This window comes from Rhinatrema bivittatum, chromosome 1 (assembly GCF_901001135.1).
Source record: "Rhinatrema bivittatum chromosome 1, aRhiBiv1.1, whole genome shotgun sequence".
In the NCBI taxonomy this organism is placed as follows: Eukaryota; Metazoa; Chordata; class Amphibia; order Gymnophiona; family Rhinatrematidae; genus Rhinatrema; species Rhinatrema bivittatum.
The window spans coordinates 537,408,088-537,434,295 of NC_042615.1; the positions used below are offsets into that span (position 1 = coordinate 537,408,088).

Here is a 26,208-nt window from a genome sequence, read left to right on the forward strand (position 1 = left end):
AGATCAGAGTTTACGCATATAAAACACATGGATTCTTCTAATAGCCTTCTCCTTCCCCCCACTGAAATCTGTACTGGCAGCTAGCTCGCCTGACAAAGGAAGCCATGTTACCACAGACCACCAACATTACAAAAAAATTACAAACAGTAGGCTAGAAGATTGATTGCTTCCTACCCCTATTTGATAGTTCTGGCAATTCCTTTGTTGTTCCCCTCCCTTGATCAGTTAATATTTTGCTTTTCAGGTCTCTCAGTCTCAGCTGTTCCAGGAGCTCTTGCTCCACTTGCAATCACCACCCCTGCTATCACTGGACGCATGGCAATTCCAGGGATGGCTGGAAACCCAGGAAACTCTGTTCTGCTTGTCAGCAACCTTAATCCTGATGTAAGTCTAGAATGGAGTGTGGCAGTAAGTCAAACATAGCTAAAATAGAAATGCTTTAAGGTTCCAATCTCCCCTTTTTAAAGCGTGATGCAATGTGGACTGCTGGAGTGAGAGGCAGGCAGGGTTCTTAATTGGTGGTTCAGAAATTCACTCTTCTGCAGCAGAAGGGACCTGGATGTTCTATTTCTGCTGAAAGAACCAAAGAAAACCTATTAAATAGAGAGAATTTGAGGTATCTAAAGTATTCTAAGCTAGTTTTCTCTTCTTTCAAATGAAGAAAAGGGGAGGGGCTTCATTAAAATAACCCTGCTTTCATAGCTTCTAAAGCTTTTGAGAACTGAAATATCTAGATCGAACTAAATCATAAAACATGCATTTTGCTGGGTTTTATTTTCTTCAAACACAGTTTAGAACACCTTGAATTTGAGTTTGCCCTTACAGCTACTTTATATAAAACCACACCAGTCTCTTGATTGCCTGAATATCCAGTAGTGATGCGGTCAAAATAGTTTCTCTTAAGCCTTCTATGATGGATTGGCTTAGTGGTAACACTGTATACTGCCATACATAAGACTTGGCTTTCGATTCCCAAGCTTGGTTGCAGCTCCAGAGTTGAGGATACTACAGAAGCATTGTTCACAGCCCCTTGTGAGGAGAGTAGCAACTTTCACTCAACAGTAACACGCAACAGACTGGGTTCCGAAGGGAGCTCTGGTCTGTGATTCCTGGCTGAGGATTGTTGCTGTTAGATGGGCTACATCCACTGAGGTGGGAGGAGGCAAGTGGTGATAGGATGTTTTAAAAAAGTAGAGTAATTGGAAATGAAGGCTTCTGGTGCCATAGCCCCAGCATGGACCAGTTCTAATTGGGCTTAGAAGCCCAAAGAAGCAGAGAAAAAAACTGCTAGGCAATAAAATGTCCTACACTTCTGTGGATTATTACAAAAGTCTCCTTGCTCATGGCAAGGAGACATTTTGCTTGGCTTACCATATCATGAAATTATTTAGGGGAAAAGGGGTATCTATCAAAGTGATAGTTTTGCCTTCTGATACTATACAAAACATAAACAGTGCAATTAAATGATTAGGTATTTGAAAATTGTATCTCTGTTTTAGTCCTGGAGTACTGCCTCTGGATATAGGCTGAAGATATCCAACACTGAAAAGCAAAGAAATCATTACCTGAAGGTTACTTATAGCTGTGGTTCTCAAATTCAATCCTTGGGACCCAGAAACAGGACAGGTCAGGTCTTCAAAATAACCACAATAAATATGCATGAGAGATACAATGTAATTGCATGCCAATATATCTTTATATTTTGTGCATATTCATTGTACCATGGCATAAGTTTGAATTCTGAGCCCTGACGCAAAAGTTTGGAGAAGGGTTTCATCTCCCTTGTTCCATCTCACTCTCACCCCTGTTGAATGGGGGGAGGAAAGATGGTTAACTCCAAAGATCTGGCTCTTCTGCTGAATGTTGGGAGCCAGAAGACAAGCTCTTGGCAATTTTTAAGCACTCAGAGCATCCCATCTTGATCCCCCTTTAGCAAGATGGCAGAAGCACAGTGATATCCATGGGCCAGTGCTTAGCAACACCCCTACTCCCATCTCTTATAAGCCCCTTCATGAATCTTCTCCCTCCTACTTCCCTTCCCTTCACCCCGCGCACCCCCCCCCTCCCCCACCGCCTCACTGCCTGTTCTGGTTAGTTGTCCTCTTCCTGATCCCCTCACCCCCTCTCCAGCTCTTGTTTCACCTTGGCTTACCTCATTTGTCTGGTCTCGGGCCCAGTACCTGTGGACTGGCACATGCTTGACAGCCTCTGTGGTGGCCTTGCACCTTATGTGAGTGTCCTTGGTAATGGGAAGCCTGTGTGGAGGAAAAAGATACAGGTCTCAGGATCTCTCAAGTGTAAGTGCCTTGACAGCTCCTGCGCTGATTTTCCCTTCCCTTGCTGTGCCACTGCCTGAAGAGGTCTTCTGGCCCCAGTCAGTTGTTCCAGAGTGGTAGGCCATTGATTCCCCATTGTCCGACTTCCCCGCCAGCCACTACCGCCCCAATGTGAGGGCTGCTTGGGTAGAATGGACACCACTGTCATTCTAGGTATCCTAAAATCCAGACCTGGCTGAAGTTACAAAGGATTGGATTTGAGAGCCACTCTTCTACAAAATACCAATAGATTTCCTGGAAGATTTTCAGCTACTTGAGAAGCACGGGTACTGACAAATTAGGTTACATACTTTGCTTTTAAAAATTATATTTGTGGCGGTTTTCTCCTGCTCCTTTAGGTTTTGTGTGTAATCTGAACTGGATTCTTGGGCAGCAGCGACATGAGCCTTCACAACTCCCTGGGATATTTTCCTTATTTTCTTATAACTTTTACTAGCCCAGCCATTAATGGTGACTGTGCTTTGCCAAGAGATACAGATTGGATCCCTGCAGAACCTGGTGTGCATGCACTTTTAGTACCAACCATTAGGTATCGCTACTAAACAGTGCTTGGGAATTCCTTCCTCCAGCAGGGACTGTGACTGTCCCCCCAGCCCCAGTTTGCCTAAGGAAGCCAAAGCCTGGCCCAAGAATTGAGTCTGTTTCCTGCATAGCAGGAGCACAGCGTTCCTGCCGAGTCACTAGGCCAGTCCCAGATTACTTACTTTGCCTTTTTTTTTGCCTCTTTTTACCCAGTTCTCCTTCTGGTTTGGTCTTCCAGATGAGCTGGAATTAGGCTGTAGGGTGCTACAATGTTATGAACTTTTATTTGCAGCTACCTAACAGGTGTTTCACCTTTTATTTTATATCCCCCTCCTAACATGGCTGCATGATCGCAGTGACTTCAGCCACTAGGTGTGTCCGTGCTTGTTGAGATTCCCTCCCCAGCAGCCTGGCGCTGGAATCAAATTTAGGTCTTCTGAATGGCCAGCCAGACTACCACTAAACCGCCAAGCCAGTCCCAAATACCTTTATGATTTTTCATTTGAGGTATCCTTGCAAAAGAATGAACCAGCTGATCAAGTATATATAAGGTAGTTTGGCATAGGTACCAAATATAGCTTCCTTCTAGGGACCAAGGGAATTAAAACAGCGGTACTTAGATAATTTACAGAATGCTAACCTGATAGTACATTTTTTCATTTTATGTAGATATGTATCAGTTTGCCATCTGTAGATATATATAAATACATATATAGATAGAAAAAGGAGATATAGATATGACAGATACCAAAGATGTATTTCGCAAGAAACAGGATGATGCCAAGCTCAGGATAGGTCCTCAAGCTCAGTTTGCCAATGCAATGGAACATATTATACTTCACTGCTCGTACATTAGGCTGAAATATTCAAAAGAATGGCATTATATATGACTGTAAACTGATTTCATAAAACATTTAAAAAAATGCAAGCCATATGCCACATACTTATGGGATCCCAACTCTAGTACAGATCGCAGATGTGAGGGAGCATTATACCCCCCACTAATCACATCTCTGGCATGTTTTTTAGCCCCACAGCCATCATCTCATCCAAAAATAGGGAATGGAAAAGGGCAAGTGATCGGTTTAAAATTTAAAAAAAAAACCAACCTTCCTTTCACATACATAGCAGCCTATATTCTGAATTCTCACATTCATTTGAGTAAGGGCAGATGAATCCCATTTAGTTTGAGAGGAAAAGTATTGAAAACAGGCGACATTTCTTGTTCCAAAAAAGGCAGATGGCTTGCATTCATTATGTGGCTTTGATTGTAAGTGCACGAGTGAAATGAAATTTCAAACCATGTTAAGAAACTTTATATCACTACACACGTACAGAATTTTAACTGGAGGTTACCTCATGAAGCAAATTTAACTTGAAAGCAGAGATGGTCCAAAAGAATTGTGATCTGGGATCGCTACCATTTCTGCCTGTTATAAGGGGTTTATCAGATCACAGTCATGGCTTGTGGTTTTGATAAAACTTGCCTGGAAAATCCCTGGCCAATAAACAGGGGTTTATAGTCATTACTTCAATCTACCCCTACTCGAGAACTAGTCACCAATTCATTAACCAAGGTGTCAGTAGCTTTTCCAGGAAAAACATGAAGAGAACATCTTGAGTTTCAAGTGGGATAGGTAAACACTGGAAAAAGACATACATTCTTCACTTCTGTTCTGTATTTATATTTTTGTAGCATAACTGTTTTTGCTGACTTGCGTGCAGACAGGGCCGGCAGAACCACTAGGTAAACTAGGCCTAGGGTGCAGACCATTAGAGGGCGGCGCAAGCCTTGTGGGGCCGCAAGCAGCGGCAAGGAGGGGAGTGAGTTTCGGCTGCTTGCGGCCCAGCGCGATAGGGGCCCAGATCGGAGATGGAGGTGCGGCCGCGAGCAGTGCCCAACTTGCTTGCGGCCCGCCAAGATCCAGGGGGGGAGGGCAGGCTTGCCTTTTTTTGATGCAAGTTTTGCTGTCATTTGTCTTTGGCTCTGTCAGTTTTCTTTTCCTTTTCCTTTTTTCCTCCATTCCTACTATCTACTCCTTCTATTTTGAACTTGACTGGTTCCTCTGTATTCCGTCTTTCCCCACCGAAGCAACTGTGCTTCTCCTTTGTTTATTTTACCAGCAGTGTGGAAAGTGTTCTTTAAAACTCTGGGAGCTTTTGCTAGCTTTTTGCCCCTCCCCCTTTTTTTTTTTTTTTGGTGTTGTCTTAGAGAAAACCACCTCTGATCTGTTCATTTCTTTTCAGAATCTAGGTGTTAGGATATAGATGACATGATGTGCCTCTTATCGAATATATTCTCTAGTCCAGTAAACAGAAATAAGTGGATAGCTAGGAAGGTTTTGGTTGACTACCTTTTCACCAAATATTTTTTTTCTTTGACTTTTACTGTGTTGCGTTTTTCTTTCTTTACAGGCTATTACACCTCATGGACTTTTTATCCTGTTCGGTAAGGTTTTGGGATTTATTCAGATTTTTTTTTTTTTTAAACTTAACATATGTGCACCATGTTGATTAGAAACTGACTTGAACTGCTGTTTAAAAATATATAAAAATCAAAAAGCTACTATTTTGATGAAGGTTATGAGGAGAGAGCAGAGGGGGATGAGTGTAGAAAAGGATATATTCAGTCCTCTGTATCTTGCAGTCTGAGGTATATTATAAAGGGTGAGAAATATATTCACACAGCCTACCATCACCAGTTGTGGCTTAATTATGATTAACCTTAGCTTTCAAAGTTGGTACCATTATTTAAGTGTATTTTTAATCAGTTATCTTAGATTGGTATCATTAACACTATTTAACAAGTACAGATGAAATTGAGAGAACAAAGTACCACAATCCATTATACAGAAACTTGCCTAACAATTTTGCTATAATGATATTTTTGTATTGGGACATGAATTTGATATATGGAATATGAAGATTTGCTGTAACAGAAATTTGTCTTGGTGCACTTCCAGAACTACTGAACTTCCTGTCAGCCTTCCAATTCTGCAATGGATTAGAAAGCCTGCTATGGTCTATTGCAGGGATAAGCTACTCCAGTCCTGGAGTTCCACAAAAGTCTTTTTTTTTTTATGATCACAATATGCATGAGGTATATTTGCATGCATTGCTTCCATTGTATGCAAATTCATCTCATGCATATTCATTGCAGATAGCCTGAAAACCAGACCTGTTTGTGGCACTCTAGGACTAGTTACCTACTCCTGGTCTAGAGCCATTAAAAACAGTGCTGTCTGTCACAATTTGCTGCAGATGTGCTGTATAGGAGCTTTTTGTAGTATTTCATGATTGTTCTGTCCTTGAAATAGATCTGGAATACATAGATTTCTACAATCCACAGCCATTTTCAGCAATGGCAGTTGCTATAATTGTGCCTGATGCATTTCTCCACACACACCCTCATCCTTTTGGACATATGCAAAACAAAAGTTTATTCAGATTTGACATCTCATTCCATCATAAAAGCTCAAAGCTAGTTACAAGTTTAAAATCACATAAACAATGCAAACATATAAATAACATACAACAGCATAAAATCAAATATAAACATAAATACATCATCCTGATGAAATATACAAATACCAGAACCCTAAAAGAAGAGAACAAATAAACAGCTTATAACATTGGCAGCTTGCACCCTCGCGTCCCATTCCCCTCCCCGTCCTCCACCATACACCAATATATAAAGCACAGACACAGACCAGGTTTTGGTGAAAACAGGCTTCTTACCGGCGTCTGCCATTTAAGCCAGTCTGCCACCCAATTCTACCGGCCCCCCACTGTGTCCAAGCCACGGGGCCATTCCCCCGGGCAGCCTATGCCCACATCTCCACACTTCCTTTCTCCTAGGACGCCGGTTTGTCCACAGTGTCCTCCTGGCCCTCCGACTTGGGTACCCCCGCCACCGGCCTGGGATAGTGTTTTGCTGTATTCTCGCCCAGGTCATTGCCTCCTAAATGTATAACTATGACATCCGGCCTTTGCTGGTTACGCAAACTGTGTTGTACCTCCGGGATCAGTTGTCCCCATCTCATACCTCGGATTCCCATCCATATCAAGCAGGTCCCCCGTGGTGCCAAACCCAAGTGTGTGCCGTATGTTCTCTCGTGAGCCCTCCGGGCCGCCCAATGCACGAAGGAATGTCCTAACACCCATACTATCTTCCTTTGTGGGAATGGACCTGCGGGTGAAATAGGAATTGTTTGGTTAATGCCCGGTTTGTACCGCTCCCGACCTCACGTACCTATTGGCCGCTGCCGATTGCCACCAGCCAATCTTTCGAATAACCTCCATGGACAAGCCCGCTTGCGCAGTGCTTGTTGCGGCCCCAATCCTAAACGAATGGGTACCGTACTCACCCGGATTTAGCCCTAAGCTGGCTAGCCCCTTACGTAGCACCGCCGCGAACTGGAATTTGGTCAGCGGTACCCCGTCCTTATGTATTAATAAATGGGCTCCCCCTTTTGGCCTAATTTGCAGGAAGTTTTCCACATTCTTCACTGGGCACGTCACCTGTGACGCCACCGGTGCCAACCGTATTTCAGCCCCCTTTGCCCTCTGATCTGTTTTTGATTTGTGTACCCTTATCCTAATTCCTTGCTCTTGCACCATTACGTTATTAAATAGAATGCCATCATTTCCTTCATCCCTTTTGGATGACGCCACCAATTCACTAACCCTTAATGCCGTGAAAAATTCCAGACAGAAAGCGGCCCTGAACAATATCGCCTCGTATCTATCTGCACAGACCTGAGGAACCGCATGCCATAAGCGCACCAATATCTCGTGAGTTATTGGCCGCCTCTTGTCCCCTTTCCAAACTGCGTACCTGGCCCAGCCCGCCAACAACTTCTTAACCATGAAGTTGTCCAGGGGGTCACCCAGGCCTTGCGCCTTCGCGAAGAATGTGAAACCTGCCAGTTGGTTCACCGTCGCTCCCCTGGATATTCCCTCCTCTTTTGCCCATGCCACGAAGCGTTCGATGTGCCTACCCTCTACCCTTCCCTCATGCCATCCCTGCTCCTGTAAGAATGCCTGAACTTTGGTAAATCCTTTGCAGTAGGCTTTCCATGTCGCCGGAGCAACAGATGCCCTCAGCAGCCCCCATTCTGTATCATTCCAATCTGCCATAATCGTTTCGGTATTGGGACTCCTTCCTTGTCTGCCTCTGGTACCTGTTGACGAAAGAGATCCCACTTAGCCCGGGATAACGCGTCCGCCACCTGGTTATGAATGCCTGGCACGTGCTTGGCTCGTATTGTCATGTTAAGTCACAAGCCCTGTAGTACTACTTCCCTCAGCAATTCCGCCACTTTATAACAGCATGCCGCCTATTAATAACTGTCACTACTGCCAAATTGTCCGACCAGAATACTATCTTCTTGTTGCATAACTTATGCGCCCAAACTATGATGGCCACTAATATCGGGAATAGCTCAAGGAATGTGATGTTTTTTACCAACCCATTCTCTACCCATTCAGCCGGCCACGGTGCAGTGCACCATGCGCCCTGGCAGTAAGCCCCGAAGCCCCATCCTCCCGATGCATCCGTATGTATGTCTAAGTCCTGATTCGACACCGCTTCGTCCTGCCACATTGAAACCCCATTAAAACTGTTCAGGAATTCTAACCACATTAACATATCTTTCTTTATGGGGCGTGTGATTCTGATGTGATGTCGCGGGCGTCTCACCCCTTTGGTAGCGTCTGCCAGATGTCTCAAAAATGCCCTCCCCATTGGGATCACCCGGCATGCAAAATTCAGGCTCCCTATTATGGCTTGTATGGCCACCAACGTCAACTTATCACTTGACAATGCCTGTCTGAGCATGCTCCGTAACTTGTGCAACTTCTCGAGTGGCAACCGTGATGTCATGGCCAGTGTGTCCAATTCGATCCCTAAAAAGGATAGCGTCGTCGCTGGGCCCTCCGTTGTTCCTCAGCCAAAGGAACCCCGAATTCCTCCGCCATCTCTTGGAATGCCGACAGTGTTTTAGCACACGTGTCTGCATGGGCTGGCCCCACAAATAAAAAATCATCGAGGTAATGTGCCACATTACTGTTCCCCACCCTTTTTTGCAAGGCCCAGTGCAAGAAAGTACTAAACATTTCGAAATATGCACAAGACAGAGCACCCCATCGGCATACATTTGTCAAAGTAGTACACACTCTGGAAGTGGAAACCCAAAATGGGAAAGCTGTCGGGGTGTACTGGGAGCAATCTAAACGCCGATTTGATATCCGCCTTTGCCATTAGTGCCCCTTCCCCGCATCTTCTCACCAATGCTACGGCCTCGTCAAATGAGGCGTATTGCACCGTGCACTCCTCCTCTGGGAGGCCGTCATTCACCGAACCCCCCTAGTGGGTAAGATAGATTCTGTATTAGCTTAAACTCCCCCTTTTCCTTTTTTGGCACCACTGCCAGAGGTGACAGCATCATATCTTTGAATGGGAGATCCGCGAAGGGTCCTGCCATCCTGCCCAATTCGATCTCCCTGTCTACCTTTTGTTGCACTATATCCGCATGCCTAACTGTCGAAGATGACTTCTTGTAACCTGTCCCTGTAATCTTGCCCTGGAAAGGAATCCTGAAACCGTGCTCAAAACCATCCCTCAGCTGTCTTGCTTCCCTTCGCCTCGGGTATCCAGCCAACCATTCCGAGATGAGCGATAACCGCACCGGGGACGGTGCCTTAAGCTCAGGGTCACTGCCTTCCTTTCCCATTACTCCCGGCCATATGCCCCTGACCCTTCTTCGTACATTTCGTTGCCGGATGAGGGGCCGCACATACCGAATAAATGTTTGAACTTACAATCCTGGAACGTGCACCCAGCCTTGTTAAAACGCCAACACACCCTGCTGTTGCCAGTATCCCCGTACCGTGTGGTACCCACACCCACCTGCCCATGAGATGACCTCGTCGGTTTGCGCGCTGTTCCGGACTCCATGACCTTGCAGGTCATTTGACGCAACCACAAGCCCACATCTTGTGCTGCCCAGGACAGGTTCCTATTCTCCTCCATCCTATCCCTGAACTTCTCGTTGTAAATTAACCAACACCACCCCTGATACGCCTTGTATGCCTCTAGGGTGGAATCTGCATAACTCAGCATAGGGGCGTATTGTGATGGATCCTCCCTCCTGATGACACTGACCATTCTTAAAAAGGCCCTGGACCAGTTGGTTATGTTCCTAGCCACCTTTACCTCCGCCTCTTTCTGTTCCTCCTTCTTTTTGCCTTTCCTCTTTTCCGCTGCCCCTTTCCTTCCCTCCAAGATTGTGAATATATCAATGTATTCATGTTTCCTAATCTTACTTCGCAATGCCTTTGGCACACTCTCCCACAACTTGGCCAAGTTGGGAAGGGCTACCGCAGCCGTATTGGCTGACACTATATCACATGGAGCCTTAACTGAAGTGTCTACCGAAGCCTCACTTCCCTCCGATTCTTCCCCTGATGATCCCCCACTGGAATTACTGTCATTTCTCTTTCTTTTGGCCCTCTTGCCTTTTGCGTTTCTTGCTGATTCCGCTCTTCCTCCGTGGTTTCTGTCCTCCTCTGCATGCTCTTCTCGTGTGTCCTCCGGCTCCCGGGATGTCCCTGCTTGCTTGCTGGGAGCGTCGCTGACCTCGCCCATGGACAGTTCCTTTTCCGGCGGTTCCTGCGTGTTCACCTGCTCCTCCATGACCTGCGCCGCCTCCCCTCTCAACCCTGCTTCTGCTGGCTGTTCGCTTCTCCCAGCTGTGGTGCTTGTCAGTGCTGTGTACCATGGTGGCGGAACCTGCCACCAAGGGGGGGGGGTACACTGGCGCTTGCCTTTAAGTAAAAATCCAACCTCCAGGTCCCCTTTTTGGGGCGTCCGCCGCGATGCCTGCCCAATTTTTGGCCGCCTCAGACTCCCGCCTAGTCCCGGGGCCTGTTCCCGGAATGATCCTGCGATTGCACACACAAACGCGAGCGCCGGCCAGCGAAAAGAGGTCTAGCCCGGCACTCGCCGCGGATTTAAAGGCCCGGGTCTCGCGAGACCCTGGGGCTGAGATCGCTGCATCGATGCGCGTCGACACGACGTCATTGCGCATTGACGCGCCGATCCGGATGCAGTCACCTCGCCTGGTCGGGCTGCCCCGGCCCGCCCCCTGGAGACCAACGGACCCCTCGCTGAGGTAAGGGGGGGGGGGCTCCCGCTCCAGCAAGCGCCCTGTTAAGGGAGGACCTCCCCACAGGCACTTGTCAGTCTTTTATTCTCCAAAAATGTGAACATACCAAGCCTTCACTTCCTTCTGGAAGGTCAAGCAGTTTGCCTCCTGCTGTTACTTCAGCTATATTCCATTCCAAAATACAGATGCATAATAAGCAAACGTTCTGTTTGAAACAAATTTAATAGCCAGACCTAGAGCCACCAAAAGTGATTGCTGAGATGACCAAGGGCCTTACTTGGAGTGTAAAGTGGTCATATAAATATGGTGGGCCAGCCTGTTATAAAAAATGAAATTCTAAGCGGAGAACCTTGAAATTAATCCTGTATTCCATCTGTTGCTAGTGAAGTTCCTGCAACAAACTGATATATTCTGCAGCAATTGCAAACTCTTAAATAACTGTTTTGGTAGCCCCTGGTACAGGCTATTATAGTACTTGTATCTTGGTCATAATCAGGGAATGTATAATAGTAACAAGACACAACTGACAAATGAGGCACAGACTAGTAAAGGCACTACGAAATGTGGAAGAAATCTGGTGCTCCATGGGTAACTCTGCATCCAAAAGCACACCCACTTTTAACCTTTCCAGTTGATTTCAGAGAAATACCCTTAATTGATGGGGATACCACACCGCTGCTCTCCTGATTAGCCATAGAGGCTCACCAGGCTCAGAGAGCAGAGAATTATACACATGCCAAAGACTATTGCCTTTTCAGAAGTACGTTCATGGAAAGGGAAGAGAGAGATTATGCCATAATGATAATTTCAATGTCTCGCTCAAAACCTGGTGTAAGGAAAATGGTTTTGGATACAGTGGAAGCTGGGGCCATGTATAGAGCAATAAAAGATTATATGGTAAAGATGGCTATATTTGTCTAACAGGAAAGAGGATACTAAGTGAAAAATTCAGATCATACATTCAGGTATTTAATCTAGGGGGTGGGGGTGGCAGGAGGTGGCCAGTGAAATTGGAATGTCACCTCTAAACAATGCAGGAAGCGGGAAGAGAAAGTAATAAAATCAATCAGTAAAAAAACAAAACAAAAAAAACACAGAAAAGGCGACTAAGAAGCGCAGCTGGAAAGTTATGACCACAAATGCTAGTAGTTTTGAGAAGTAAAATCCCAGAGCTGCAAGACCTAATGGTAGAGGCGGAATTTGGACATTGTTGCTGTTACGGAGACATGGTTCACTGAGTCTCATCACTGGGATTCAGCCATCCCAGGCTATAACTTAAGGAATAACAGAGAGATCAGAAAAGCGGGAGGAGCTCTTTATGTCAAAAACAAAATACAAGCAACTGAATTGCAAGGGACATGGGGTAAAGAAGAAGCATTATGGACTGTCCTATAAAGAGAAGATGGTGTTTCCAGTTTTACCGGTGTGATCTACAAACCTCCAACCCAAACGGATGAAATGGACAGAGACCTGATCGAGGCCATCTTGAAGTTTTTAATCTACTGGATGTGGATTGTAACATCCTTTCTGCGGAATCTTGATGGTTTACATAGGTAGTATTCATAAGCAGGGATTAACATATCTCAAACGAAATGAAATGGTCCAAAACATTTTAAAATGCTTACTAAAGATCTAAGACTTCATGCAAGTAATACAGGAAAATATAACAAATATTGTATTTTTTGCCCCATAAGACACACTTTTTTCCTCCAAAAGTGGGGGGAAAATGTCTGTGCGTCTTATGGAGCGAATGTAGCATCTCGCCCTCTCGCACGCGCCGTCCCCCCTCCTCTTCTTCCCAACTCAGCCCAATCAGTATGGCGCAGGTCAAACATCAGCTGTTTGAACTGCGTGCGCTACAAAGAACTCTCCAGTTCGAACAGCAGACCGGCAGGGAGCTGTTTGACCTGGTGGGGCCTCCGTAGCACACGCGGTTCAAACAGCTGATGTTTGACCTGCGCTACGCCGAGCTTCACAGTAAGATGTACCCCGTGAACAGCAGACCGGCAGGGAGCTGTTTGACCTGGAGGGGCCTCCGTAGCGCACGCGGTTCAAACAGCTGATGTTTGACCTGCGCTACGCCGAGCTTCACAGTAAGATGTACCCCGTGAACAGCAGACCGGCAGGGAGCTGAAGCTCTGCCAGCAGAAGACAATATAGGGCATCAGTTAGTACAGACCAAAAAAAGAACTATTCTAATTTCCACTCTAATAAATCATTATCCAAAAGGAAATATTATTGGAAAATATTTCACAAAATACCGCTCCCAAAGATTGTTGTCAGCAACCTTTTTGTTAAATCTATGACCGCATCATCAAGCCTGACAGCGTGCTCCCTGTATATTCAAAGCGGGGGCCGCCTGGACTTCTAATCATCTGGCGGGCGGCCCCCGCTTTGAATATACAGGGAGCACGCTGTCAGGCTTGATGATGCGGTCATAGATTTAACAAAAAGGTTGCTGACAATCTTTGGGAGCAGTATTTTGTGAAAAATTTTCCAATAATAGTACAGGCCATTTCCTTCTCATTTGTTTAGATATATTAGATGTTTCATGCATTTGACCTGCACAACCACACTGATTGGGCTGAGTTGGGAGGAGGAGGAGGGGGACGGCCCGCGAGAGAGAGAGATGCTACATTTGCTCCTGGGGGAGCTCCGTACAGAGCCCGTCATGTGGACAATTTTTTTCTTCTTTTCCTCCTCTAAATCCTAGGTGCGTCTTATGGTCAGGGGTGTCTTATGGAGCGCAAAATACGGTAATAGCCTGTACATTGTCTTAAGATTCTTATGTTCTCGCTGTTTACAGAAGAGAATGTTTGGGAAGAGCTAGGAAAATTGAAAGTGGAAAAGACCATGGGGCTGGATGAGGTTCATCCCAGGATACTGAGGGAGTTCAGAGATGTGCTGGCTGGTCCGCTGCATGACATGTTTAATAGATCCCTGGAAAACAGGAGTGGTGCTGAGCGACTGGAGAAGAGCAATGGTGGTTCTGCTTCACAAGAGTGGTAGCGGAGAGGAGGCTGGAAACTATAGGCCGGTTAGCCTAACCTCAGTGATGGGAAAATTAAGGCAGACTGCTGAAGGAAAGGTTAGTAAACTGTCTACAGTCAGGAGAATTGCTGGACCCGCAATAACATGGATTCATCAGGGGAAGGTTCTGTCAGGCAAATCAGATTTTTTTGATTGATTAAAGAACTGGATTGAGGAGAAAGCACTCAATGTGATCTACTTGGATTTCAGCAAAGCATTTTCTACGGTCCCGCATAGGAGGCTTGTGAATAAAATGAGAAGCTTGGGAGTGAGTGCCTAGGTGATGGAATAGGTTACACACTGGTTGAATGATAGAAGACAGCATGTAATGGTAAATGGAACCTACTCTAAAGAGAGAACAGTGTTAAATGGAGTGCCGCAAGGATCAGTGTTGGGACCGGTTCTGTTCAATATCTTTTGTGAGTGACATTATAGAGGTAATAGAAGGTTGTTTGTCTATTTGCGGATGATACTAAGATCTGCAACAGTGGATCCGCCAGAAGGAGTAGAGAGAATGAAACATGATTCAAGGACGCTTGAACAGTGGTTGAAGATATGGCAGCTGGGATTCAGTGCCAAGAAGTGCAAAGTCATGCATCTGGGGTGCAGTAATCCAAAAGAGCTGTATGTGATGGGGGGTGAAAGGCTGTTGTGCACGGGCCAAAAGAGGGACCTTGGGGTGATAGTATCTAGCGATCTGAAGACTGTGAAGCAATATGACAAGGCGATAGCTAAAACCAGAAGGATGCTGGGCTGCATAGAGAGAGTAACAACCAGTAAGAAAAAGGTGATAATCCTCTTGTACAGGTCCTTGGTGAGGCCTCACCTGGAGAACTGTGTTCAGTTCTGGAGACCATATCTCAAAAGGGGCAGAGACAGCATGGAGGCAGTTCAGAGAAGGGTGACCAAAATGGGGGGGGGCCCCCATCAAATGACTTATGAGGAGAGGTTGAAGGACCTAAATATGTTTACCCAAGAGGAGGTGCAGGGGAGAGATGTTAGAGACCTTCAGATACCTGAAAGGTTTTAATGATGCACAATTGACAAACCACCTCCGTTGAAAAGAAATCAGTAGAACTAGGGGGTCAAAGAAACAAAACTCTAGTGGGGACAACTCAGATCCAATGTCAGGAAATATTTCTTCACGTAAAGGGTGGTGGATGCCTGGAATGCCCTTCCGGAGGAGATGGTGAAGACAAAAACAGTGAGAGAATTCAAAAGGGCATGGGATAAACTCTGTGGATCCCTAAAAGCTAGAGGATGGACATGAAGCAAAGAGTGCATGGGATATCTTGCTGGTGCGGTAGTTACTACTCTTAACCAATAAGCCTTCATATTGATGCAACTCCATCATTGCTCTCTGCTTCAACAGCAGAGGGAAAGGGGGAATTGGATTCAGGCAGCAACCAAATAAGGCCCTTGACTTTTACGGTCTGGGGAAACAAGCATGGGGGTAATTTGCTAATGTGGCTGTTACTATCCTTAACCAATAAGCCTGATGCTTTTGATGCAATTCCAACATTGCTCTTTGCTTCAATGGCAAGAGGTAACGGGGAATTGGACTCTGCAGCAACCAACAAAGGTCCTGACTTTTACAGTCTGGGAAACTAAGTATGGGGGTGACCTGCATGGCACAGCAGATACTATCATAAGCTTGCTGGGTAGACTAGATGGACCATTTGGTCCTTTTCTGCCATCATTTCTATGTTTCTATGATTTTATGGCTTTCCAACAATCCGCCACAGATTCAGATTAGCTTCTGCAATGGCCTGGTCTTGGCCCACAGATACCCATAATTGGATATCATTAGCATATATGTAACTTCTCTTACCAAATGCCTAACCAATAGAAATTACCAGGCTAAAGAATATATTTAAAAGATGGGAGAGCACGAAACTTTGCGGAATTCCACAAACCATTCTAGAAATGGAAGATTGTGTACCATTCCAAATGACAGTGCATCCTATTGGACAAAAAAAAAAGCATAACTAGTGTCAGACTATATCATTTACCCCATTCTCAGTCAGGCAAAGCAAAAGCATAATATAGTTGATAGTTTCGAAGGCTGTGGACAAATCCAGGAGCACAGAGAGAGTCCTGGTCTTGTTGGCAGCCATTCAAGTATTATTTACAAGGGACAGGAGAAGAATCTCCATGCCTTGTCCCTTTCAGAGTCCTGAGTGGAAAGGATGAAGAACTTTAGCTACACTCCAAAAAAAAAAATATTAGCTGCCTGTAGGTCAGCACCTCCAATAATTTCCCAAGAAAAGATTGAAGGCAGGCGGATAGTCGTTATTTGGATCAGCTCTGGACTTTCTGAATAAGCCTAATGACTGCATGTATCAGCAAGATGGAGGACATAACTTTGACCTAGGAAGGAATTAATCTGTCTGTATGGGTACAACAGTGTTACTCGCTAATTTAATCAAATTAGCTGGTAAAGGAATCAATAAGTTGATTTAATATTTTTAGCACTTGCCATCTCATCATCTGATATATGGGAAACAGTTGAAAACTGAGGCACCTCCAGTCTCTTGACTGTAAACTGTGAAACATCCATAATTGTAGAGGGGAAATGGTGATTTAACAACTCAACTTTAAAGAATGAGCAAATTTCAGAAATCTTACTAGAAAAAAATTACAAAAAACTGCAACATCAAATCGATTGAACAAAGAACCCCTAGTTGAACTTCAGGACATGAAAGTACTTAATTATTGAAGTCAATTGTTTAAGCCTTATTACCATCCAAACTTAACTGAGCAGCAGCATATTCCTTCTTGGCTTGCTGGTTTCCAAAAAGTAGGTGGGAGGTATCTGTAGGACCATGTCTATCGGCAGCCGGGCGGGATGCTGAGTCCATCTGCCTACACTAAGGAAAACGAGATTATCAGGTAAGTAATCTCTCCATTTCCTAGCTTGTAGCAGATGGACTCAGTACAAATGGGATGTACAAAAGCTACTCCCGGACTGGGTGGGAGGCTGCCCGAGGTCCATTTAGGATTGCCCTTGCAAATGCTGTGTCCTCCCTGGCCTGGACGTCCAGACGGTAGAATCTGGAGAAGGTATGGATGGAGGACCACGTTGCCGCCCTGCATATCTCTGCAGGCGACAGCATCCTAGTTTCTGCCCAGGAGGCCGCTTGTGCCCTGGTAGAGTGAGCCTTGACTCGTAGAGGTGGTGGTTTTCCCGCTTCTACGTTGGCCGCCCTGATAACTTCTTTGATCCAGCGAGCAATAGTCGCCCGTGAGGCCGCTTCACCTTGCCTCTTCCCACTGTGAAGGACGAACAGGTGGTCCGTCTTTCGTACTGCTTCCGACATTTCCAGGTATCTGGACAGCAGCCTGCCGATGTCAAGATGACGCAGTATTCGACCTTCCTCCAACTTCTTCAAACCTTCCGTGGTTGGCAAGGATATGGTTTGGTTGAGGTGGAAGTGTGAGACTACATTGGGTAAGAAGGAAGGAACCGTGCGAAGATGGATAGCCCCTGGGGTGATTCTGAGAAACGGATCGCGGCAGGACAGCGCTTGTAGCTCGGAGATGCGGCGTGCTGAGCATACAGCCAGCAAGAACACCATCTTCAAGGTTAACAAACGGAGGGACAGGCCTCGGAGGGGTCTGAAAGTAGGTCCCGCTAGGCAGTCCAAAACTAGGTTGAGGTTCCACTGGCCATTTCAGTGGCGGGCGAATGTGTTTGACTCCTTTCAGGAAACGTGAAACGTCTGGGAGTGTGGCAATGCTGTTGCCGGCACTCCTGGGGCCGTAGCAGGATAGCGCTGCCACCTTTTGAAGTCGGAGGAGTGTATCTATTACCGCCCCCGAGTATCCCCTTTTCTTCAGTCTAGCCCTCTCAATGGCCAGACCGTAAGAGAGAATTGAGCTGGATTCTTGTGGAGAATGGGACCTTGGCGCAGCAGGTCCCTGTGAGGGGGCAGGGGTAGCCTTACCTGATCTTCGGCGCTTCCTGGCTGCGACCCGAATGGTCTCCGGCTGCGGGGGGAGAGGGTGATTACCGTCACCGCCGTGCTCGAGGAAGTGCACCCGCTGCCTCTAGGCCGTGCCCGAACTCGTCTCGCTCGGGGGCCAAGTCCTCACAGCGAACGGATCGGGACCGAGGCTGCCCCTACGCCACGCCCGAGCCCTTCTCACTCGGGGGCTAGGTCCCTGCCACGATTCGGCCACCGGACCGAGGCTCCTACCTCCAAGGGACCACGGAAATCACCTCAGGAAACTCGACTGGGGGAGGGACCCGAGGGTATCACCGCAGGAGTGCGGGGCTCGTCTTCAGGTAGAATTCTTCTATGAATTTAGAATTTGGAAAAACGCTCAGCGAGCGTGAGGTAGCTCCAAACTGCTTTGGAGACGGAAATTACTGAGCGTCTGCACTTCCTGCAGGGGTATATGTACTATGTGCTGACGTCAGATCCGTCTCCAACTGCTAGCACGAGCACACTATACCCATTTGTACTGAGTCCATCTGCTACACGCTAGGAAAATGTACATATGCTGGATCTCCAAGCTGTCTTGTCACAAAGGTGGTAATATGGAAAGACTGAATGCATTGATCAAAGATTATAACCAGCTTAATGTTCCCATAAACACAGTGATAATCCAGGACAAGGGTCTGTTTGAAGCACAGAGCATGCCTTGAAGGGAAGTCTTTACTGCCAGCAAAGGGTGATTTGAGAGATTTAAGACACAAATTTGTATGGCATCAAGATGAGTGTTGAAAGAGCCAGTGCCAAGATAGATTTTGCTTATGATTATCCTAAGCTGCTGAAGAAAATCATCAAAGCAGGCAGCAAACCAGAATACGTTTTCAATGTTGATTGGATATTATTGCTAAGAAAAGTCTGTGCCAGGTTTTAAACTACCAAAGATTACTTGACACTTCCTAGGAGGGAACGCTCCAGGTGATTTTTAAATTGAAGCCCCTACTGGTATACCATTCTGAATATCAAAGAGCCATGAAGGGCTGCACAAAGCCACATCTGTCAGTGATGTGCAGTTCCAACAGGAAGGCATCGGTGACTGAGCATTTTTCAGAAGTGATTTACAATTTTTCTTTTGTCCTGTGATCAAATGCTATTTTGCCTCATAGATAATGCCACCTAATAACTTAAGGGGATTTGTCTGACAGCCTGAGGGTCAAGTACATCTCCAAAAACACAAGGGTTGATCCAGATCTTGATTGAAGGAGCAATACCCATATTTAAGGCTTTATTACCTGCAGCAAATTTGTCATAAATTTGAAAAAGGAACTGATGGATATAATAAGTCAATTTGTTTTTATTTTGTATTTTATAATTAACTGTACTTCACATAGAATTAGGGATTTGCATAATATAAATGCTTAACTATATTAGATTCTAGTAAAACTGCAACATCGCTGAATATTGTAAGGAACTGAAAGCATCAACTTTGAATGAAGAAAGTGTGCATGATGTCCAGTGTTAGTTAGAAATGGAAACCATTCCACAAAAACAACTCAACACGTGACTCGCAAAATTATTTTGGATGTGAAGATGTCATAGAATCAAATGAGTTCAAGATGCTACAGTCACATGGAGAAGCCCTGTCGAATGAGGATCTGCTGCAGAAGGAGCAGCAGATGGAAGTTCCACTTGCTCCTTGTCAGTTGAACACAGCAACTATCTGATGCCTTTGCTCATTTTGAGGCAGCTTTGAACATGGCCTTAAAGCTTCCAGAGTAGCAAATAATATGCACAAGTGCAATGGAAAACTGTAGAAGGAAGAAAACGTTCAAAGCAGCCTTCTTTGGATGCTTTTTGTTTTAGGTGTAAAATAGGACAACAAAATGTTGTTTTACAACCTGCAGATTACCAAAATGTCTGTCTTCATTATATTAAGGAATTTCTTTAGTTGGGTGGTTGATGTTTTTTCAACTTTTTAAAATTAATGGAACTACTGGGTTTCTGCATTTCTTCATTCATTTTTTTAAATACTCTGTCTTTTGTGACAGGTCACCATTTGAGTAGATTACATTAACGTATTTCCATGTCCCTAGAGAGCTTACAGTTTTACTTGAGGCAGTGGAGGGTGAAATGACTTGGCCAAGATCACAAGGAGTGTCAGGATTTGAACCTGGTTTCCCTTGTTTGCAGCCTGCTGCTCTAATCATTAAGCTATTTCTTCACTTCCTGGCTTGATTTTCTGCAGTTTTTGTACAGTTTTCAGGTTGTCCACATTTTATTCCCCATAAAATATACTGCTCTTTTTTTCTCCTTTTTAAGTGTACTCTTTGAAATGGCTTAGAAATTTCAGTAAATATGTTGATCCCCTATGTAAGCTATAAGACTTCTTTCAGGATTCCTATAACAATATCCTACAGAAAGGCTTATACATGCAAGGTTTTCATCATAGTAACCTCCACAGTAAATCCGAGGGTGGGACAGCAAGAGGTGACCCCCTTCATTTAAGTGGCTCCTCAGAATGCAGCTTCTGTTTGCTCTGGATTACTACTAGCAAAATATTTATTCCAGAATAAATGTGAGTTTTCTGTCTATTAACAAATGAATATTTTCTGTTTTGTACTATTTTTCTCCACCAAATGTTTAGTGAGTAGATAGATGCCAGAGTACTTTGACCAGCAATCTGTCTTCAAGTCTTGTGCTTAGTGGATAGATTGAAAAGGAGCCTTGGGGAAGAGAGTGATAATATTTAAGATTACTGTTGTTCTGTGGGGATGTTATCTGTAGGGATTCAGGAAAATTCATTGTCATAACTGTTTGTATATGTTTCCAAAGTAAAATGTGGTGAATAAAATGAGAAGAAACAAAATATACTACAACTAATAAAACTTACAAAATGCATAAAGGACTGAGGATGTATTGAAAGATTTGTAGTGTTTTTCTCATTTTGTAGCTTTATTTTTATTCAGTAAGGTTCTTAGTCTTAAAAAGACAGGAAATTCAACAGAAAGGTTAGTTGGAATGTGAACCGCTATTCTTATATCCACGAGAAGCTTCATTTTGAAATGTTAGCAACAGTCAGTGTTGAGGCAAATCTGGGCTTGAGGTTCAGTTTTGTTTTTCCCAGAATAAGTACCAGTATATGCAGTAAAGTTAGTGTTCACTGAATCTTGATATTGTGATCGTGCTAATGCCTTTTTTAACACAGTATTGGCTTTGAACTTAGCATGTTTTGGCCTACTTTTTATAAACTATGTATTGCATGTTTTTACAAAGAGTGAATATGCAGCTCAGTATCTGGCACCTTTTTAAAAAAAACAAAACAAAAAAAACTTTTAGCCATCTGACAGTTTTTCTCATCCCATAGACAGAACCTTTTGCTGAAGGGGGCAATTTTGCATATGTCCTAGCTCAAGCCAAGAGCAAAACTGTGTGCAGTGAAATACACTTCCAGCCCGTGCTGTGAAATCCAGTTGGATTTTCATTTCAGGTTCATTCATTTCACATTCTTGCACTTTTTGCTCTACCCTTCGACCAATTATTTTGAGTATGCATTCCTTACTCAAATATGAGGCAACATTTCTAGACAAGTTGCCTTTTCCAAACCTTGGCACAATGAATGTGACTAAATTAAATTTCAACTAGTTAATCCTCTTCAATTCACAAAATATTCTTTTGTAAGAATTGCAGCCTTCTAACTCTTAGCTGGGGGAGGGTCTAGCTAGTCAGTAAACATAGATGACAAACTACCATGTTATATAGGAACTGAAAATATTTTGATGATTCAGGTTTCTGAGAGCCATGTCTCCCTTCAAACACAGCAAAGTATCCAGTTGTAGTCCATCACAGACTTCCATGTGGTATATTCTAATGAGTCTTGATTGTTCTCTATAAATATAAACTAAATCTCAGCTGGACAGACTGGATGATCTTTATCTGCCATCATTTACTATGTTACTATGTAAACATATTGTGTATGATATTGCAATAAATCACAGCCCAATTGGGAGAAAAAATAAAAATATATGAAGTATAGCAAAACCGCTTCTCTCCAAAGGGATTAATCAAAAAATCAAACTGCAATGACAATGTACAAGGAACTTTCAAATTACAATTTAGGATTTAAAGGGAGCGTCATAGCAGAGGGCTTTGCACCCCTCACATTAAATAGAGGTTGTAAATGACATTCTTATAAATGCCCAAATATAATCTAGGTCCCAAGTTTATATTTACATATTTCGTATAGGTCTGTTTTTTTATCATATTTGATATCTTATTTTATTTTATCACTCAATGTTTTATTTTGTATAGGTTAGTCTAGTCTTGTATTATGTATGTAAAATTTTTGTTCTCCGCCTGGGCCTTTTTGTGTTAGGCGGGCTATAAATCCAGATATAAATGGATGCATATAAAACCAAATACACATTTTAAAAATAAAAGCTCTTAAAAAAAAACAAAAAAAAACAACTTTCCCCATATCTAAATACCTAATCAAAGTCTTACACCTTCATTGTCAAAACTGAAAACATGAGATGCCATATACTGCTAATCACTTACTTTCCTAGTAGAGCATTAACTAACACTGAAAGTTTCTTTGGCTTCTAGGGTTAATTTCCTAACTATTGTAACAGGTTGAGTATCATTTATTTCTGTTTGTGTTGTCAAGCAAAAATTAGAGATCTTTAAATTCATATGGCTGATAAATGAAGGCTGTAGACATCCAGTTGGCACAAATAAAGAATTGTAATGTGTTTTTTGTGTTACATTTTTTGTTTTTGTTTTGTTACATTTTTTGTTTTATTAACAATCTTAGGGGTCTATGGTGATGTGCATCGAGTGAAGATACTCTTTAACAAAAAAGAAAATGCCTTAGTGCAGATGGCTGATGCAACACAAGCACAACTTGGTGAGTTTTTATACTGTAATAAGACATTGTAAATCATTTTCCTCAATCTGTGTGCAAAACTTTCATTCAATCACAAACACATATAGAGGTAGATCTTTAAAAAGTACGCATAGCCACGCGTATCTTATAAAATCCGGGGTCGGCGCACGCAAGGCTGCGCAAAATCGGCAGCCTGCACACGCTGAACCGCGCGGCCTGCCTCCATTCCCTCCGAGGCCATCGGAGTGGCCTTGGAGGGAACTTTCCTTCCGCATCCCCCCCCACCTTTGGGCAAGTTACGCCTGCTTGAAGCAGGCGTAACTTGCATGCGCCGCCTCGCATCCCCTGGCACAGGCCGCAGTGCCGGGGGACTCTGGACTGACCCCGGACACGCCTCCCTGACACGCCCCCTGACACGCCCCCTCCTGCCCCTTTTACGAAGCCCCGGGACTTACGCGTGTCCCGGGGCTTTGCGCGTGCCGGCGGCCTATGCAAAGGCTTTTAAAATCTAGCCCATAGTGTGTGTGCATGAGGCCATCCCTTTTCAGTTTTTGACAGAGGAGGATGCCAGCACAAGTTGCTGAAAATCACCCAGTTCATGGAGGCTCCTAAAGAGATTGAGGCGGTCCCGGTGCACGAGATCTTTAAGGAGTTGCTGCTAAGGATCTGGGAACACTCTCACTGTACTTCGTCAACAGGAAGGCGGGTGGGGTTTACCTTGTCCAACAGACTATCAGATTCGAGAAACGTCAGCTGTCAGATCTGCTCTCAAGAAGGCCAAACCACTCCCGGACCCATGCCTTGGCAGCCCCGGGCAAGGATCACATAGCGATGGACGCTCTTGTGAGAGAAATGATAAAGGGGATAGAACAGCTCCCCTATGAGGAAAGACTAAAGAGGTTAGGACTTTTCAGCTTGGAGAAGACAGCTGAGGTGGGCTATGATAGGTGTTTAAAATCATGAGGTCTAGAACGGGTAAATGTGAATCAGTTATTTATTCTTTCGGATAATAGGACTAGGGGGCACTCCTTGAAGTTAGCATGTGGCACATTTAAAACTAATCGGGGAAAACATTCTTTTTCACTCAGCGGACAATTAAACTTTGGGATTTGTTGTTAGTGTAGCTGTGTTTAAAAAAGGATTGGATAAGTTCTTGGAGGAGAAGTCCATTACCTGCTATTAATTAAGTTGACTTAGAAAATAGCTACTGCTATTACTAGCAGCAGTAACTTGGGATAGACTTAGCTTTTGGTTACTTGCTAGGTTCTTATGGCCTGGATTGTCCACTGTTTGAGACAAGATACTGGGCTTGATGGACCCTTGGTCTGACCCAGTATGGCATGTTCTTAAGTTTTCCAGCTCATTGCCCGCATCACCTCTTATTAGCTCTATATGAGCCAATTTTCACACAACCTCTGGAAGCAGGTGCAAGAGGCAGCCGAGCGACTGCCTCAACAGCAGCAAAACCTCTTCTGATTGCTGGTGCGTCAGGGCCTGGAGTGTGGAAAACATGAAGCGGCGTCGAGAGTCTCTGCAGTGGGAATCAGCACCTGCAGAATGGCATGGCTGCAAGCCTCAGATCTCCGGAGTTCAAGAAAGACTTGCTGACTTGCCATGTACAGGAGAGAATCTCTTCAGAGATCAGATGAGGGGTGCGGTGGCCCAGTTACGGGATTACCATAAGACCCTCCAGCAGCTTTCTGCCAGCACTTTAGACACGCCCTTCTCAGCCAGGAGATCTGCAAGGTAGAGTCAAAGGAAGTCTTTTTCTACCACCAGAGGAAGTACTATCCTCTAGCCCCTCGCTCCCATTCGCAGAGGGTGAGCTCCCATGGCTGTCCCAGGCAGTAGAGAACTCCCAAGTACCAGCCGGCTCCCCAACTGAATCCCGGGATGGGGTTTTGACTGGATCGTAGGGAACATGAGCCAGCCACCCATGCCTCAATGATGCCTTTGCCCGTCATTGAGGCATGGGTCCTCTGTATGCGTATCCTCTGATTCCTCTGGTGGGGGGCAGGCTACGGTTCTTTGCAGCATGGTGGCTCAGTATAACCTCGGACTAGTGGGTTTGGTCCATTATCCATCAAGGGTATCAATTGAACCTATTGGTATCCTGCCAAATTGTCCTCCATGCCCATTTTGGGGTCCAGTAGTGCATCAGGAGGTACTGTTAAGGGAGCTCTCCACCCTCTTAATAGCCAGAGCAGTCAAACATGTCCCAAGGCAGAGAGGGCAGAGATTCTACTCCATGTACTTCCTGATTCCAAAGAGAACAGGGGGACTCGGTCCCATCCTAGATCTGAGAGCCTTGAATAATTTTCTCATAAAAGAAAAGTTCAAGATGGTTTCCCTGGGCACCCTGATTCCCCTCCTGCAAAAAGGGGACTGTCTATACTCCCTCAATTTTAAATGACGCCTACACATCAAGATCTTCCCAGGTCACAGGAAGTATCTCAGATTTGATGTGGGAAAACAGTACTTCCAGTACAGTGCGTTGACAATTAGAATAGTGTTGGCCCCACATGTCTTTACAAAATGCCTGGCCATGGTGAGGGCACACTCTGCAGGCTGGGAGTATATGTTTTCCCTTAGATGATTGGCTGGTCAAGAGCACCTCTCAGACAGGGGCCGATTGATCCTTGCGCCTGACCATCCGGGTGTTGGAGTCACTGGGGTTCATCATCAACTACCCAAAGTCTCATCTCAGCCTGTCACCTCAATTGGACTTCATAGGAGCCCTGCTAGACCAGGCTCAGGCAAGAGCCTTCCTGCCGCGATCAAGGGCGGTCACCTTGGCATCCATAGCGGCAGCAATTCAACAAGAGCCAGCAGGTTTCAGCTCGACACATGTTGAGGCCATTGGGCCATATGGTTGCAACAGTCCATGCTACTCCCTTAGCATTCTTACACATGCGCAGAGCCCAATGGACCCTGAGGTCGCAGTGGTGCCAGGCCATGCAGAGCCTCCAGGCTCGCATTCGAGTCACTATGTCTCGGGGACTCTTTGTCCTGGTGGCAGGTTCTCTTGAATTTGGAACGGAGAATATATTTCCAAATTCCCTCCACCCAAATTGTCCTAATTATGGATGCGTCCACCTTGGGGTGGGGAGCTCATGTAGAGGCGCTCTGCACCCAGGGCCTATGGTCTGCCCAGGAAGCACGGTGTCAGATCAACTTCCTGGAGCTCCAGGCAATCAAGTACACGACGTTGGCTTTCAGAGATCAGCTGTCCAACAAAATTGTCCTGATCCAAACAGACAACCAAGTTGCAATGTGGTATGTCAAGAAGTGGTCCAGAATATGGTCCTTGGTCCTGTCCCACAGGATGGCACTAA

The 26,208-nt window shown here is 45.0% G+C and overlaps 1 protein-coding gene across 4 annotated transcripts in view; it reads left to right on the top strand.

Moving 5' to 3' along the window:
- The window catches only part of PTBP3 (polypyrimidine tract binding protein 3), a 389,014-nt gene that overhangs the window by 339,385 nt on the left and 23,421 nt on the right, over positions 1–26,208 (top strand). For all 4 annotated transcript variants that reach the window (XM_029614330.1, XM_029614322.1, XM_029614348.1 and 1 more), the window contains 3 exons: positions 245–384; positions 5,274–5,307; positions 22,802–22,894. In XM_029614330.1, coding sequence (XP_029470190.1) covers positions 245–384; positions 5,274–5,307; positions 22,802–22,894 — 267 coding nt within the window. The remainder of the gene's footprint in view (positions 1–244; positions 385–5,273; positions 5,308–22,801; positions 22,895–26,208) is intronic.